This window comes from Aphelocoma coerulescens, chromosome 6 (assembly GCF_041296385.1).
Source record: "Aphelocoma coerulescens isolate FSJ_1873_10779 chromosome 6, UR_Acoe_1.0, whole genome shotgun sequence".
In the NCBI taxonomy this organism is placed as follows: Eukaryota; Metazoa; Chordata; class Aves; order Passeriformes; family Corvidae; genus Aphelocoma; species Aphelocoma coerulescens.
This window is the reverse complement of record NC_091020.1, coordinates 28,569,815-28,582,807: the sequence shown is the minus strand read 5'-3', so window position 1 is coordinate 28,582,807 and position 12,993 is coordinate 28,569,815. Positions and strand designations below refer to the sequence as shown.

General features: G+C 39.3%; 1 protein-coding gene across 1 annotated transcript in view; it reads left to right on the top strand.

Moving 5' to 3' along the window:
* Window positions 1-12,993, top strand: part of NRAP (nebulin related anchoring protein) — a 47,746-nt gene that overhangs the window by 33,303 nt on the left and 1,450 nt on the right. Inside the window, exons 28-41 of the mRNA XM_069020047.1 lie at window positions 71-178; window positions 586-699; window positions 2,021-2,218; window positions 3,579-3,683; window positions 4,718-4,816; window positions 5,608-5,712; window positions 6,073-6,180; window positions 7,699-8,010; window positions 8,791-8,895; window positions 9,565-9,663; window positions 9,782-9,886; window positions 11,401-11,508; window positions 12,173-12,484; window positions 12,713-12,865. Of these exons, the coding sequence (XP_068876148.1) occupies window positions 71-178; window positions 586-699; window positions 2,021-2,218; window positions 3,579-3,683; window positions 4,718-4,816; window positions 5,608-5,712; window positions 6,073-6,180; window positions 7,699-8,010; window positions 8,791-8,895; window positions 9,565-9,663; window positions 9,782-9,886; window positions 11,401-11,508; window positions 12,173-12,484; window positions 12,713-12,865 (2,031 nt within the window). The remainder of the gene's footprint in view (window positions 1-70; window positions 179-585; window positions 700-2,020; window positions 2,219-3,578; window positions 3,684-4,717; window positions 4,817-5,607; window positions 5,713-6,072; window positions 6,181-7,698; window positions 8,011-8,790; window positions 8,896-9,564; window positions 9,664-9,781; window positions 9,887-11,400; window positions 11,509-12,172; window positions 12,485-12,712; window positions 12,866-12,993) is intronic.

The following is a 12,993-nucleotide window of genomic DNA, read 5'->3' as shown; positions in this document are numbered from 1 at the left end:
ATCTCAAAAATGCTGCAATGTCAACCCTCTGAACAGCAACTCTGCTTTATTTCTGTTCCACATTTCCTAGACTCATTACAAAGAGTCCTGGAGAAGGATGAAGGATGGTGGCTATCAACTGAAACTGGACGCCATCCCCTTCCAGGCAGCAAAGGCTTCGGGTGAAATCATAAGTGATGTATGTGAACTTTTGGCTGATATTGTCCAGTAGGACATACAGGCTGTATCTGCCCTGCTGAGGGACTCTTGATGGAAACAGCATGTCCAGCCAGCTATACACCTGGGAGCCATTTGGTCTCGGACTAGTTAGTGGTGCTTTTGGAGGTGCAGCCACAATGAGGTGTTACTGGTAAATAAGCAAAGGCAGGTTTGTGAAAGCAGAGCTGAGAAGTGACTGGACAATCACAGGGATTGCAGTTGGGTGAGGTCTTCCTAGAACCCACTAAGGCTTCATTCAGATTTATTATCCTACTGAGTATTGTCAGAATTTACTGTATTATGAAACCCCTTTTATTCAGGTTTTAACAGCTGGACTCACACTTCTCTTCACTCCTATCCACATTTCTATTCTTACTTCCTTTTTAGCACAAATATAAGGAGGCATTTCAGAAAATGAAGGGGCAGATGGCTGGTTCATGTGGCCTGGATGGTGACATTCGTATTGCTCATTCAGTCCATGCAACATCTCTGCAGAGTGATGTAAGTACAAGAAAGAAGATGGGCATTCTTGGTTTCCTAACTGCGAGTCGTTCCTCAAGGAAGAGGCACTTAGCTGTGGACTAGCTGTGGAATAGCCTACTTATTTATAACTTAGGGCTTTCTGTCCCACTTTCCAGATATGTAAATATAATCGTGATATTCTTGCCATTCTGCTATGTTATTTACAGTAACATTAATTTGACAGTAAAAGGAGCCTGTGTTCTAGCACACTCCCCTGCTTCAAACCGCTGCTGCCTATCACAGAATATTTTACTCTGTGAAAGCATCACTCAGAGGCAGGTCTAATTGAGAATTAGCACTGGTCTTTGTACAGAAGTAAATTAAATTAGTTATTTGGCGTTTATTTTCAATTTATTGTTTTTCTGAAAGACTAAAGGATGAATGAGTTTATGGAATTTCAAGCTGGACTTTTTTGGCTGGGGAATGGTTCCCACCTCATCTTGAGATGTGCCAAGAGTCACACCATCTGTTGTTTGCTTGTAAGGATTGTAACATTTCAGTACATTTTGAAGTCTGTGGCTTGATCCAGAAAGCAGTGAAATATATGGGAGGGTGTTCATGGTTCTCAGAAATGCTGGTCTTGTACTGATGGCAGGCTTAGACATACAGGTAATAACAAGTGCCTGAAGAATTCATCCATCTGTCAGGTTACTCTAAGTCATTTGATGACCATCAATAGCTCTGGATGTTCATTATCCCAATGAACAGCCTGAACATCTCAAATTTGTATAATCTGATAGGGAAATGTCATGTGATAAAAGTTCTTTGAAGCTTTCTACACCTTTCTTCTCCTGGACAGAGACAAAAAGTTAAAAAGCCAACCCAGCACTAAAAATTGCTTTAAAACTATGAAGCGAATCTGGCCAAATCAACAAATATTTTGACTGAGGATTTGTTCTTCTAATATAAATAAGGCTGTTTGCATGTTTTATTCAGGCAGTAGCTGCCCCTTTTTGTGGCACTTTCTAAAAATGCAGTGAATTAGGACTTGTCTTGCCAGTTTGGTTAATTTTATAGATTCAATGTATCAAGTTTTAACAAAAAACTAACTAACAAAATAATCTCAGTTTAATTGAATATAATATAGATGGCTACTTTTTTGATGAAGAATAGGCTGTCACATATTCTAATTATAATTATTGATCTTTCACAGTATGGTTAAACAAGTTAGGGAACTTGTTTTAAAAAGAATAATTTATACTGCAAAATGGAAGAAATACGAGGAATGTCTCTTCTGATCAAAACCTGAATTTTAATTACGTTGCTGTGGTATCTATGTGATCTGTTTCTCATTTGATAGGTGAAATATAAGCAAGGTTTTCAGGATACAAAGTCTCACTTCCACCTGCCACTGGATATGATACACTTGGTCCATGCCAGGAAAGCCCAAGCTTTGGTCAGTGATCAGGAATACAGGCAGCTGCTCCACCAGTACACTGCTCTGACTGACGACGTGAGGCTGCGGTGTGCCAAGAACGCCTACAAACTGCAGAGTGAGGTGATTTCAAAGTGTCCCAGGGATATTTCCCTGTTGGTTCTGGTGCGAGATAGTTCTGCTCCAACTCCAGACAGCTGACAGCGTGTGTTTGAGCAGCAGCTGAGGGATAAAAAATGGCTGTTCCCCCTTGATTGCATGTAGGAATGAGGCTTTTATCTTATGGAACAATGTGTGTAACTTTTATGTTATGGAACAATGTGTGTGATCACACTACACCGAGAGATAAAGTTTGAGTAGTCTTTGATGGGTAGAAAAGTGTTTGCAAGTGAGGATGATTGGACTGTTGGCAAAAATACTCTTTTTAAGGTCTTGCTAACTATGTACCAACTAGTATTTACAACTTGGTTTGCATCTGGGTGGAATTCATGTGTATTTTCACAACAAAGATCTGATTTGTAAGACACTTATAAACTCTGGCCCAAGACATATTCACTGAAACTTTAAGAAGGACGAGCTTAACTCCCTACATATTTTTGAGTAAAATTAACTGGGTAATGCCTTACAAATCTGTAGGCACAGCCTTGAACAAAGGGCTTTTCATAGATTCCATTGCCCCTGCAGACCTCAGGAGGGGCTGTATCTTTCAAACATGTCTGGCCACAAAATGCTGTTGTAGATCAGTTCAACACTTCCAGCCAACAGAGTTGGAGATGGCAGACTGTGTCCAAACAAGTGTAATGTCAGATGCCAGTTGTGCTGCCCTAATTTGGGTGAAACACACATAATCAGAGATTCTGAGGCAGGTTTCCATCCATCCTACTCCTCATCCTCCTCATTATCAAATGAAATATTATTGTCACTGAGTCACTGCTAGGTTTGGTGGTCTGGAAAATACGTTAATGAAGTGTATGCAGTGGCTCAGTGCTATTTTTCCTTAGTGTTCCTTGCTTATATTATGACAATTCAGAACAGTTAAAAATCAAGGCTATTTTGTCTACAGGTTCTCTTACTTAAAAGCTACTATCCTTTATTTAAGGATATTGTCTTAGGTTTTTATAAACTGGTCTTACTTTATGTATATTTATAAATCAATAATGTCTACCTGTGATTTATATATTATATATGGAGAAAATTCCTGTACCTAGAAAAGGTGTTTTCAAGGTCACAAATAGAAGCTAGGAGTTGAGGCATCATTTGGTATTCACGAGGCTCAGTAGCCCTCAGAATCCTGCATTGTGCTGTAGATCTGTCAGGGCTGTATTCACACAGACACATTCATAAACACAAGATCTTAGGGCAATGTGTATGAACTATCTGCGGTAGATACTAATTTTAATGGATTTATTGTGTATTTTTGGGTGAATAAATATGGGGCATCTCAAATGCAAACTCCTAATTACTTCTGCTTGGTTTTCCTTAGAATTTATATCGGTCTGACATGAACTTTATGCGAGGCGTTGGATGTATTACTCCAGGGGCCCTAGAGATTGAAGGAAAGAAGAAAGCTTCTGAACTCATCAGTGAGGTAACAAAAGAGGGTTTTGATTTCTCCACTACGAACAAGAATTTGCCAGATGTCTTTCTATTAGACTGGGTTGGCAAAGTGACTCAGTGGATAATGCCAGACTCCCTCCCCTTGCGTTTGATCATTCCACTCGTGTCCTAAGTGCAGATGGGTGAACCTGATGGAATTCTAGGCTTTGCAAACTTTGCTAACTTCTTTTGCAAATGTTTTCTCCTGTGTTTCAGACCCAGGAGGTGGTTATTTTATGTTATTTATTTTAGAATTTAAATGGGCTTTTTCAACTAAAAAGAAGGCTGTGCCTATCTGTAATAAGTACCTTGTACTGTTTCTCCAAAATTAGAATGAGCTGTGCAGTACCCAGTACATCACATGGTCCTCAGCTCTTCTTCTGCTTTACAGCCAGTGTGTTTTTCACCTGCTGCTTTTGTGTTCAATTGTTTTTCTCCCTCTGTAACCGGACTTTTATTTCCTCTGTTGTGTTCTCTCAGTACAGTCTCTCCTGGTTTCAAATCTTGTGTCTTTTGCCCATATTCAAATAGATGTGAAACAAGGAAAAATAAAGAGTTGTGTTCTAGGGAACAGATCGGTGCTTGCAGTGATCTTGCAATTGTTTTCTTCACGATTCCGATGTAGGGTCACAGGCCAGGTGGAACCTTGTTTTTCCTCACAAAAAAGTTCAGTGGGCTTGTGCAACTCCTTCTCTCTCTGGACTGGATTGCTTTTGCTGTAATTCCACTACCCAGGGTTAACGACACAAGGGGTGAAATAACCTCATTACTGTTTTTAGCATATTCAGCACAGCAGCACATTTTTTTTCCCTTTCACGCCTTATTCCTTATTTACTTTTCATTTCCCCTGTGAGACTTGAATGCACCTAACTCAGAATAGCAAAAAGTAAATTAGACTAAGGATTAATAGACAAACTGGAGTTTTAAGCATAAGAAGCAGTACTAGGCCACTGGAATTGGAAAAAGTCCCTTATCTGACAAGACAATTTACCTATTCTGTTCATTTTTCTTTGTGTGTGAACTCAGAGTAAATATCGTCAGCAGCCACATTCCTTCAAGTACACATCGGTGACAGACTCTCCTGGCCTCCTTCATGCAAAATTCAGCAATATGATTGCTAATGAGGTAGGCTCTCCTAATGTGAATCAAAAAATATGCTTTTCAGAATGCAGCAAGCTGGGGATGGAGAAGTGGGAAAGAGACAACCCTGCTCTGAAAGCAAAATGCATCCAAAAAAAGCGCAAGCATTACAGATTTGTGCTTTTTCACTGTTAGATCACTTTTTTTGTTTGTTTCCAAACATTTAATACAATTTTCAATTCAATCTCTTTCAAAAAGCTCACATAGTATCCATACAACAGAGTTGTATTAGGGGTTTTTTTGCATGAATCAGAGACTAAAAAGTCAGGGCTGAGAGGCGTTCTAGAGTGAGCTCATTTGCATAGTATAATCCACCTTTGACGGCTCCTAAAAAAAGAATCAGTTTTTTAAATTATGAAAAAAACAAGACAGAACTGATAGAAAAATTACCAAAATCATATATAATAATTTGAAGAAAAAATTCAAGCTAGAAAATATACCCAGTCTACCAGAAATGCTTCCCCTTTTATTTAACATACATTCATGATGCCCTTAACATTCTTAGGTCTACTTTTGCCCTCCTGGGAATGTAACAATGCAAGGCTAAGAATGTAGGGGTTTGACATCAACATATATTTATAAAACTTAATGTAAATGTTCTTTATGCCCAGCAAAAGCCTCCCATCTTTATGCCCAGAAAAAGTGATACACTCTTATCTATTTTCAATGATGGCTGACTATAGCTGCCACAATCATTAACAACTTAAGTTCTGCTATTGTATCACTGAAACAAGAGAGAAAATTAATTTCAGTTGTCTCTTTGATCTCTTTCCTAGCGCCTCTATAAAGCAGCAGGAGAGGACAGTCGGCATCACTACACACCAACGCTGGGTCTGCCGGAGTTTACACGGGCAAGAATAAATGCAGCCAACCTCAGTGATGTAAGAATTTGTTCTGTATTTCTTGCACTTATTTCAGATGCAGGATGAATTGTGCAGTGGCAAGGAAGATGGATAAGTAGAAATATGAGGTCTATTCTATGTATGCTTTCCCTGATTTGATTATAATGATATTTATCTCCATTAGCATATATACGGTTGTGAGTAAATTAAATCTACATAAAGAATGAGACATGTTTTGTCTGAGTTAGTAGGATTCCCCAAAGATAATTTTTAAAAAATCCTTTGATTATAAAGAATGAGACTGTAACACAGAATAACAAATGAAAGATGGTTCCTTTGTTTGTTCCTTTGTGCATTTAAAAGTGAAACAGCAGTCTACATGTGCCTTTCCTACTTTAGGCAAAATACAGAGAATCTTGGCATAATCTACGTGCTCAAGGCTACAAGCTGACAATGGAAGCACTCCCATTCCAGACTGCCAGGGCCTCCAGAGAAATTGCCAGTGATGTGAGTTGAATGATTCAACCTCCCTTCTTGCCTAATTTCTGTTAACTTCATGTAGAACAATGTCTAAAGCAGATTTTGCTGAATTAAAGCAACTCCATAACCATGTGAGACAAGTGTGAGACAGAATATATTACTTATGAATGAGATTCTTTGTGTGAATTAGGAAAAAAAGAAGAGGAAGAATCGCTGCTAATCGGGAACCAAGCCAGGTTAAACATCTTCCAGTGGGAAATAGCAAATGAATTAAAGAATTTGCAAACATCGAAAACAGGGATTCTGCTCTTTTTCAGGCTTTCAGCTCCTCATATTATGAAGTGCCCATTAACTCTGTCCACTCTGCTTTGAGCTGACATTTGGAAGTGTCTGGTTAGGAAGTAAAAATCAGTGCAAATTCCTGGAAATACATGCCCCCTTAAATTCTGAAATAGAGGAAACAAATAATCTTATCCTTATAAATATCCTATTGTTTGGACTGTTGTATGCAGAACACTCAGACATGGTGGCATCCATTTCTCAGAAAGCCTAGATTCATCCCTCCTTCACAAGATATTTAATAAATTCTAGGAAGATGGAAAAAGTATTCATTTTGCGGTAGTATTTAGTTGCATACTTTATCTCTAATGTGATAAAATATGAATATATTTCACCTGTGTTTGTTTAATGAAGCAACCATTCCTAGCTGTAATTTATAGTATATACTTAACCATATTTTGCAGAGTGCTTTTGGTTACAGCTTCAGATCTGCTCTAGAGGGTACAAGTCCGTAATAGAATTACATCCACTTACAACAGATCTGAATTTGGCCCTTCATCTTGGAAGCACTTTATAAACATTAGATGCTGTAATTTAATCCCCACAACTCTCTTGTGTGGTAGATAAGTGTTATTATCCCATTTCAACTACATTATGAACTCTTCAGGGCCCAGGCCTTCCCTTTAAAGTTCTAAGCACCCTGTTGATGCTATATAAATAAGCATTATCATCATCATCACTATTTCAGAGAGGATAAATGCAAGATCACAGGGAGAGTCATAGTCACAGCTAAGATGAGAATGAGGGGTTGCTGGTTCTTATTCTTTCCAGGAAAACTGAATTTACTCTTTAAAATAGCTGGGTGGCATTTGCAAATCTGAAGGCTACAGAGTGCACGGTGTTTCGCTTTTGTATAGATTTTTTTTCTTCTGTCTTTTGTTTGTTTCTCTTGCATTCTCATTCCTGGCGATGGGAATAAAATTCTCAGAGAGATAATAAAAATACATGATTTGAGGTTAAACATGATCAATGCTTTGGGCATATTCAGAAAATGCATTGAGATGTGCTTAACTTTAATGTTGCAGTTCCCGTGGTATTTAAATTTGAGTGCAATGAGATATTCAAACAATTGCTTTCTAGTGCTACGTACCTTGACTGGTTTTATAGAAAACAGATGCTTCAGTAATTTATCTTAAGTTAGTTACCTGGAATAGCCAGTCTAAGTTTGGCACATTTTCACTTTTACCCTTTTGTTTTAATTTTTAGTACCAATATAAACACAATTTTGTGATGGAGAGAGGAAAACACATTGGTGTCAGAAGTGTTCTGGATGATACCAGGTTGCTGCACTGCTTGCATGCTGCCAAATTACAGAGTGAACAAGAGTACAAGAAAGGATCCCAAGAAGTGTGGTCTCAGTTTCATCTGCCCATGGACATGGTGAACCTTGTCCATGCCAGGAAAGCCCAGGCCTTAGCGAGTGATCAAGATTACAGAGAGAGACTCCATGAATTTACAGCACTCCCAGAAGACATGAAGATGAAATGGGCCAAAAGAGCCCACATGCTACAGAGTGAGGTAAAATCTTTATTTCAGACCCTACTCTAGGTACTCCTGAGCTTGCCTACAGAGGCACAGGATAGGATGTGAGGGAGAACCTCAGCGCTTGGCTCTTGTCTTTAGAACCCCAATTCAGGAGCCCAGACAAGTGGTGATGATGGTTTTGCCTGATACCCTCACTGCCTAGTAATGTACAGTACACTTGAGTTAATTGATTGTCATGTCCTGTCACATATAGGGCAGAACAAAAAAATGAAAAAAATGGATGATTGTGTTAAAGTCCCACAGTGAGACACCATGATTCTGAAGTGAAGTCAGGATTGTGGGGATTGCGGGTACTTTGCTGACTTTCACTTTTTATTGGGTCTGCCTGATTTTCTTTAATAGATTAGGAGGTAAAAGCAAGCCTTTAATGTGAGTAAAGGAAGAGTAATGTGTCCTCCTAGAAATGCGGTTAACGAGGAACCATGAACCTGATAAAATAATTAGTATTCCTGACTTGAACTCACCTCATAAAATTATTTCAAAAGAGGTTCTTTTACGCCCAGTACAAACAGGTTATTACTTACTGCTTTGAGTCATACTAATTCACTCGTGGGGCCTTCTCTTGTAACTTGCATATGATACATTATTTAATTCCTGGTGGAACGAACAAATGCAAACAGTTTGGCTTTACGATCTGATATGTGCATGGCAAATGAAAAACCTCAAAATGTGAATATGAACCAGGGAGTTTTTTTAAAAACCTTAATAGCTGTGGATACAAAACTGATAGCTAACGATTTTCATTTTTAACAGCATCGCTATAAATCAGACCTGAACTTCATGAAAGGAGTTGGTTGGATGGCTCTGAGATCTCCGCAGATAGAAAGTGTAAAGAAGGCTGGAGAGCTCATCAGTGAGGTAACTGATAAATCTTTCATGGGATAGCAAGTCTGTAGGAATTGTTTATCATCAAGGCTCCTCGTTACATGACACTTACGAATGTAGCTTATCATTTCCTTTTGATGTGGGAGCCTGTTTATACAAGGTGTAAGTTACCAAGAAGCAGTACAGGAGACACAAGTCCACTGTGTGACACCTGCTGAATATTTTCCATTCCAAATGAAACACAAGAGTATAAGCAAAACATGTAGCAATAAATTAATGCAGGAAACTCCATTATGAAATTCTAAGCAGGTGGTTATGGAAGTTATATAGAAAGATACAGCACTGACAACCACACTGAAGGGGCATTTGCCTGTTCAGTATCATGCATTAATAGAGAAAAATTATGAGCTGTCAAAAGTGTAATGTTCAAAAGCTTTTTGCATGTGAATTTTCAGTGTGAAATCCTTCTTGCACACACACACAAAGACACACACAACAAAAAGTTTGGTGCCTGATACAAAGGCATCCCCAGTCCCTAGCTGAAAGAGCTACTGAGACTAAAGCAGAACACTGGCTTCAGGAAAAGTGTCTTTTATGTTTTACCCCAGTCATCACACTCTGGGAATTTTCATATATCATTAACAGAAACATCTCGTGGTTTTTTTCCCTTTGTTTGTTTCTGTTGCCTGCTCCCCCTCTCAGGTAAAGTACCGTCAGAAGCCAGAAAGTCTGAAGTTCACTGCTGTGGTCGACTCTCCGAATTTGATTCATGCCAAAAACAGCTACCTCCAGTGCAATGAGGTAGGTTTCATTCTAATGTATAAGTGATTTTAACTTTTGCTGTTCTATACTGCATAAAAGAATTGATCTTGACATTGCTTCCGGTGTCAGTTGCATTCAATGACTTTTGGCCCCACAGAGACTGTACAAGGCTGGAGGTTTCGAAGGCAGGCACAGGTACACCCTACCTCCTGATCATCCGGATTTTATCCGAGCCCGCCAGAATGCACTTTACATCAGTGATGTAAGTAAACCTTCTCCTTTGGGGAGCTGACTTGGTAAACTTGTTTGGGAATAAAAACTTCCGTGTATGTAGAAGGCAGGTTCTCCAAGCCTGATCAAAACTAAAAAAAAGCCAGAGGCAGTGAACAGCCAAGATGTTGCTAGGTTTGGGCTGGACGAATCAGGAAAGTCTGTTAATTTTCCTTCTGAGCATTCATTCAACTTTCCTAGTAAACTATTACTAAGGATTTCAAACCTTCAACATAGATATGGTTAGTTACAAATTATAATCTTTTCGATTTTGTTTGAGGGAGGAGGGAGAATCCTCTTTCCTTGTCTAGATAATCTACCTTTCTGAAGCTGCAACGCTGTGTTGAACTGATCCCTTAGGCATAGTAGTCACCAATCTGGATGTAACTGAATCAGTGTGTGGAATTAGTGTAAAGAGAATTTGTTTCCACATTATCTCATACAGAGGAACTCAGTCTATTCCTAATGTCCTGTTCCCTGAATAAATAGCTCTTGTCTTTACCTGTAGAGTCAGAATGACCTTAGTTTGTAAGGAGCTTTGAGATAGGTGAAAGAAACAAGTAGAAATTACATTTTTTGAAGCAATAGAGGAAAATGTAAAAAGGCAAATATTGTGTGCAAAGATTGCAGACAAATGAAAGGTCAGCCCTATACCTGTTAGCAGGCTGTACGGTGATGCTTGCATTGCTTCTGCCCTGGCTGTCTTGCAGGATTTCTGGCATCTCGGTTTACTGTCAAATTTAGCAGCACCTAGCACTACATTCACCTGTGAAACAGAAGATTATCTTAAAATGTGGAGTGCATTTTGTGCTTCTTTTCATATGGTCACAAACCCCAGAAGGGATGAATCAAAGACTTACAGAAAGTAAATAAATAAAATAAATAAGGGACAGCCAAAAGTGTCATGGCCATGTAGCAGAACCTGCAGACTGGAAGCTATTTTAAGAAAGCTACTGATAGAAGAAGAACCAAATCTAGAGCAATTTCTCTTCAGGATGTAAATGCGATTCACATCCTCAAAGTCACATTAAATATGTTAGAACCGGCTGTTATTCCACATGAGTTAATGAAGCCACATGTGGCTGGGGATAGAGACGAGGATCATTTGAAAAGCTTGAAATAACTGATATTGAAATTATGATGCCAGGAAACCCAAGACACTGTGAGTGGATGCATCAAAAGAGAGAATAAGGGCAATATCAATGCAATATTGATGTGACTGATGCATCACAGTTTCTAATAGAAATTAAATCACATCAAAACCAACCACATTCAAGTACAAAAGGAAACCCTGGTGGCACTTTTCAGATGAGGCATTTTATCATTATGGTGAATAGAAAAGAAGTTGAAGCGCTATAGATCTGGATCAAAACCTTGGAGATGGTACTGATGACTCCTGATACAAATAAGCCCAGTAGGATAAAACATTTATTATTGCAGTTACGGGACTGCGTTTAAGAAACTGCAGGGGGAAATGACTGTTTTGTTCTTTTCTTTTCAACACAGAAATTGTATAAAACATCTTGGGAACAGACAAGGGCATCTGGCTATGATTTTAGGATTGACGCCATCCCATTCCAGACAGCAAAGGCTTCAAGAGAGATTGCTAGTGATGTAAGAATTGTTCTGTTTCTAACACTTCCCAACCCTCTTCCCATGCCACCCCATCCTGTAAAAATGGGTGAATTCTGACATGAGTGGATTTTGTTCTGGTGTGGAATACTGGTGATCCAATGAAACCAAGTACTAGTTAAATGCAAAGATTTCCAACTGAAGGCTACCATTAATAATGTCCAATACCACGCTGTTCCATTTTATGTCCCAGGAGTTTTTCTTGGGAAGAAGACATATTATGATTTAATCAAATAAAATAGGTATTAGGCTATGAATAGTTAAAGCATGGTCTAGGATAAAGTGGGTCATCTTTGAGCACAGAAGACCACAGTTGGCAAGAAAGTTAAAGGTAGAGGAGCTTCATTGCCTGAGCTGTGTATTGCGTGTATCCAAGAGTGCAACAGTAGGAGGATCTCTGATTACTTTTGAGAGATGAGCATTTTGGGCTGCCTAAGTCTTTCCACTCCTTTAAAAATGAGCACAAAGGTCATTCTTCTAAAGTGTCTTGTTAGATTAGGAGATGTAGATTGGTATCAAACAAACCCTTGGTCTTTGTGCACTACAGGAAACATGATTGATGGCTAGGGGAGGATAAGTTATTTCATAACAGAATTTGAAGGTAATTTGAATGTGAAAATGAGCTTTTCCTCTGCACTTCCTGCAGTACAAATACAGAGAAGCCTTCCTGAGAGACAGAGGCCAGCAGATTGGATTCCTCAGTGCAAATGATGATCCCAAAATCAGACATGTCCTCAGAGTGGGGAAACTCCAGAGCGACATCCAATACAGGAGTGATTATGCCCTAAACAGGGCACAGTTCCAGAGTCACCTCAACCAGCCAGGATTCCTCCATGCCAAGAGAAGCCAGCAGCTTGCAAGCAATGTTAACTACAGGCAGCCCTTGCACCAATACACTTGTGACCCTGAGCAGCTAAATGTGAAACATGCAAAGCAGGCCTATAAGCTGCAGAGTGATGTAAGTGTGGCTGGGCAATATGGTCCTTCCCTGGTCTCGGGGCTGTCTGTGCAATCTCCTTGGCAAACCTTACCTGCCAACAAAATCACCTTCTTGAAAGAACCACAGTTTGCTTGCTAAAAATGAATAATTTTTTTATTATTGACTTTGCTGTTCTTTATATGCTCTCTCTTGAATACCCAGGGCCCAACAAAATAATACATCCTGGTAAATGTTTCGTTCTCTCAGGTAAAATACAAGTCTGACTTGAACTGGCTCAGAGGCATTGGCTGGACCCCCCCAGGTTCTCACAAGGTTGAAATGGCAAGAAGAGCTGCTGAGCTGGCATACCTTCGGGAAATGGGATTGCTGGGTGCTTCTGCTCTGCACAGACCTGGAGCTGTAAGTAAACAATTCTTCTCACAAATCCCAACTTCTCTGCTCTTTACCTGCACACATCCTGTCTAATACTTTTGAACGCTCCCTGGAGTCTACAGTTCTCCCTATTATCTGAGCAGCATGCTTAGTGT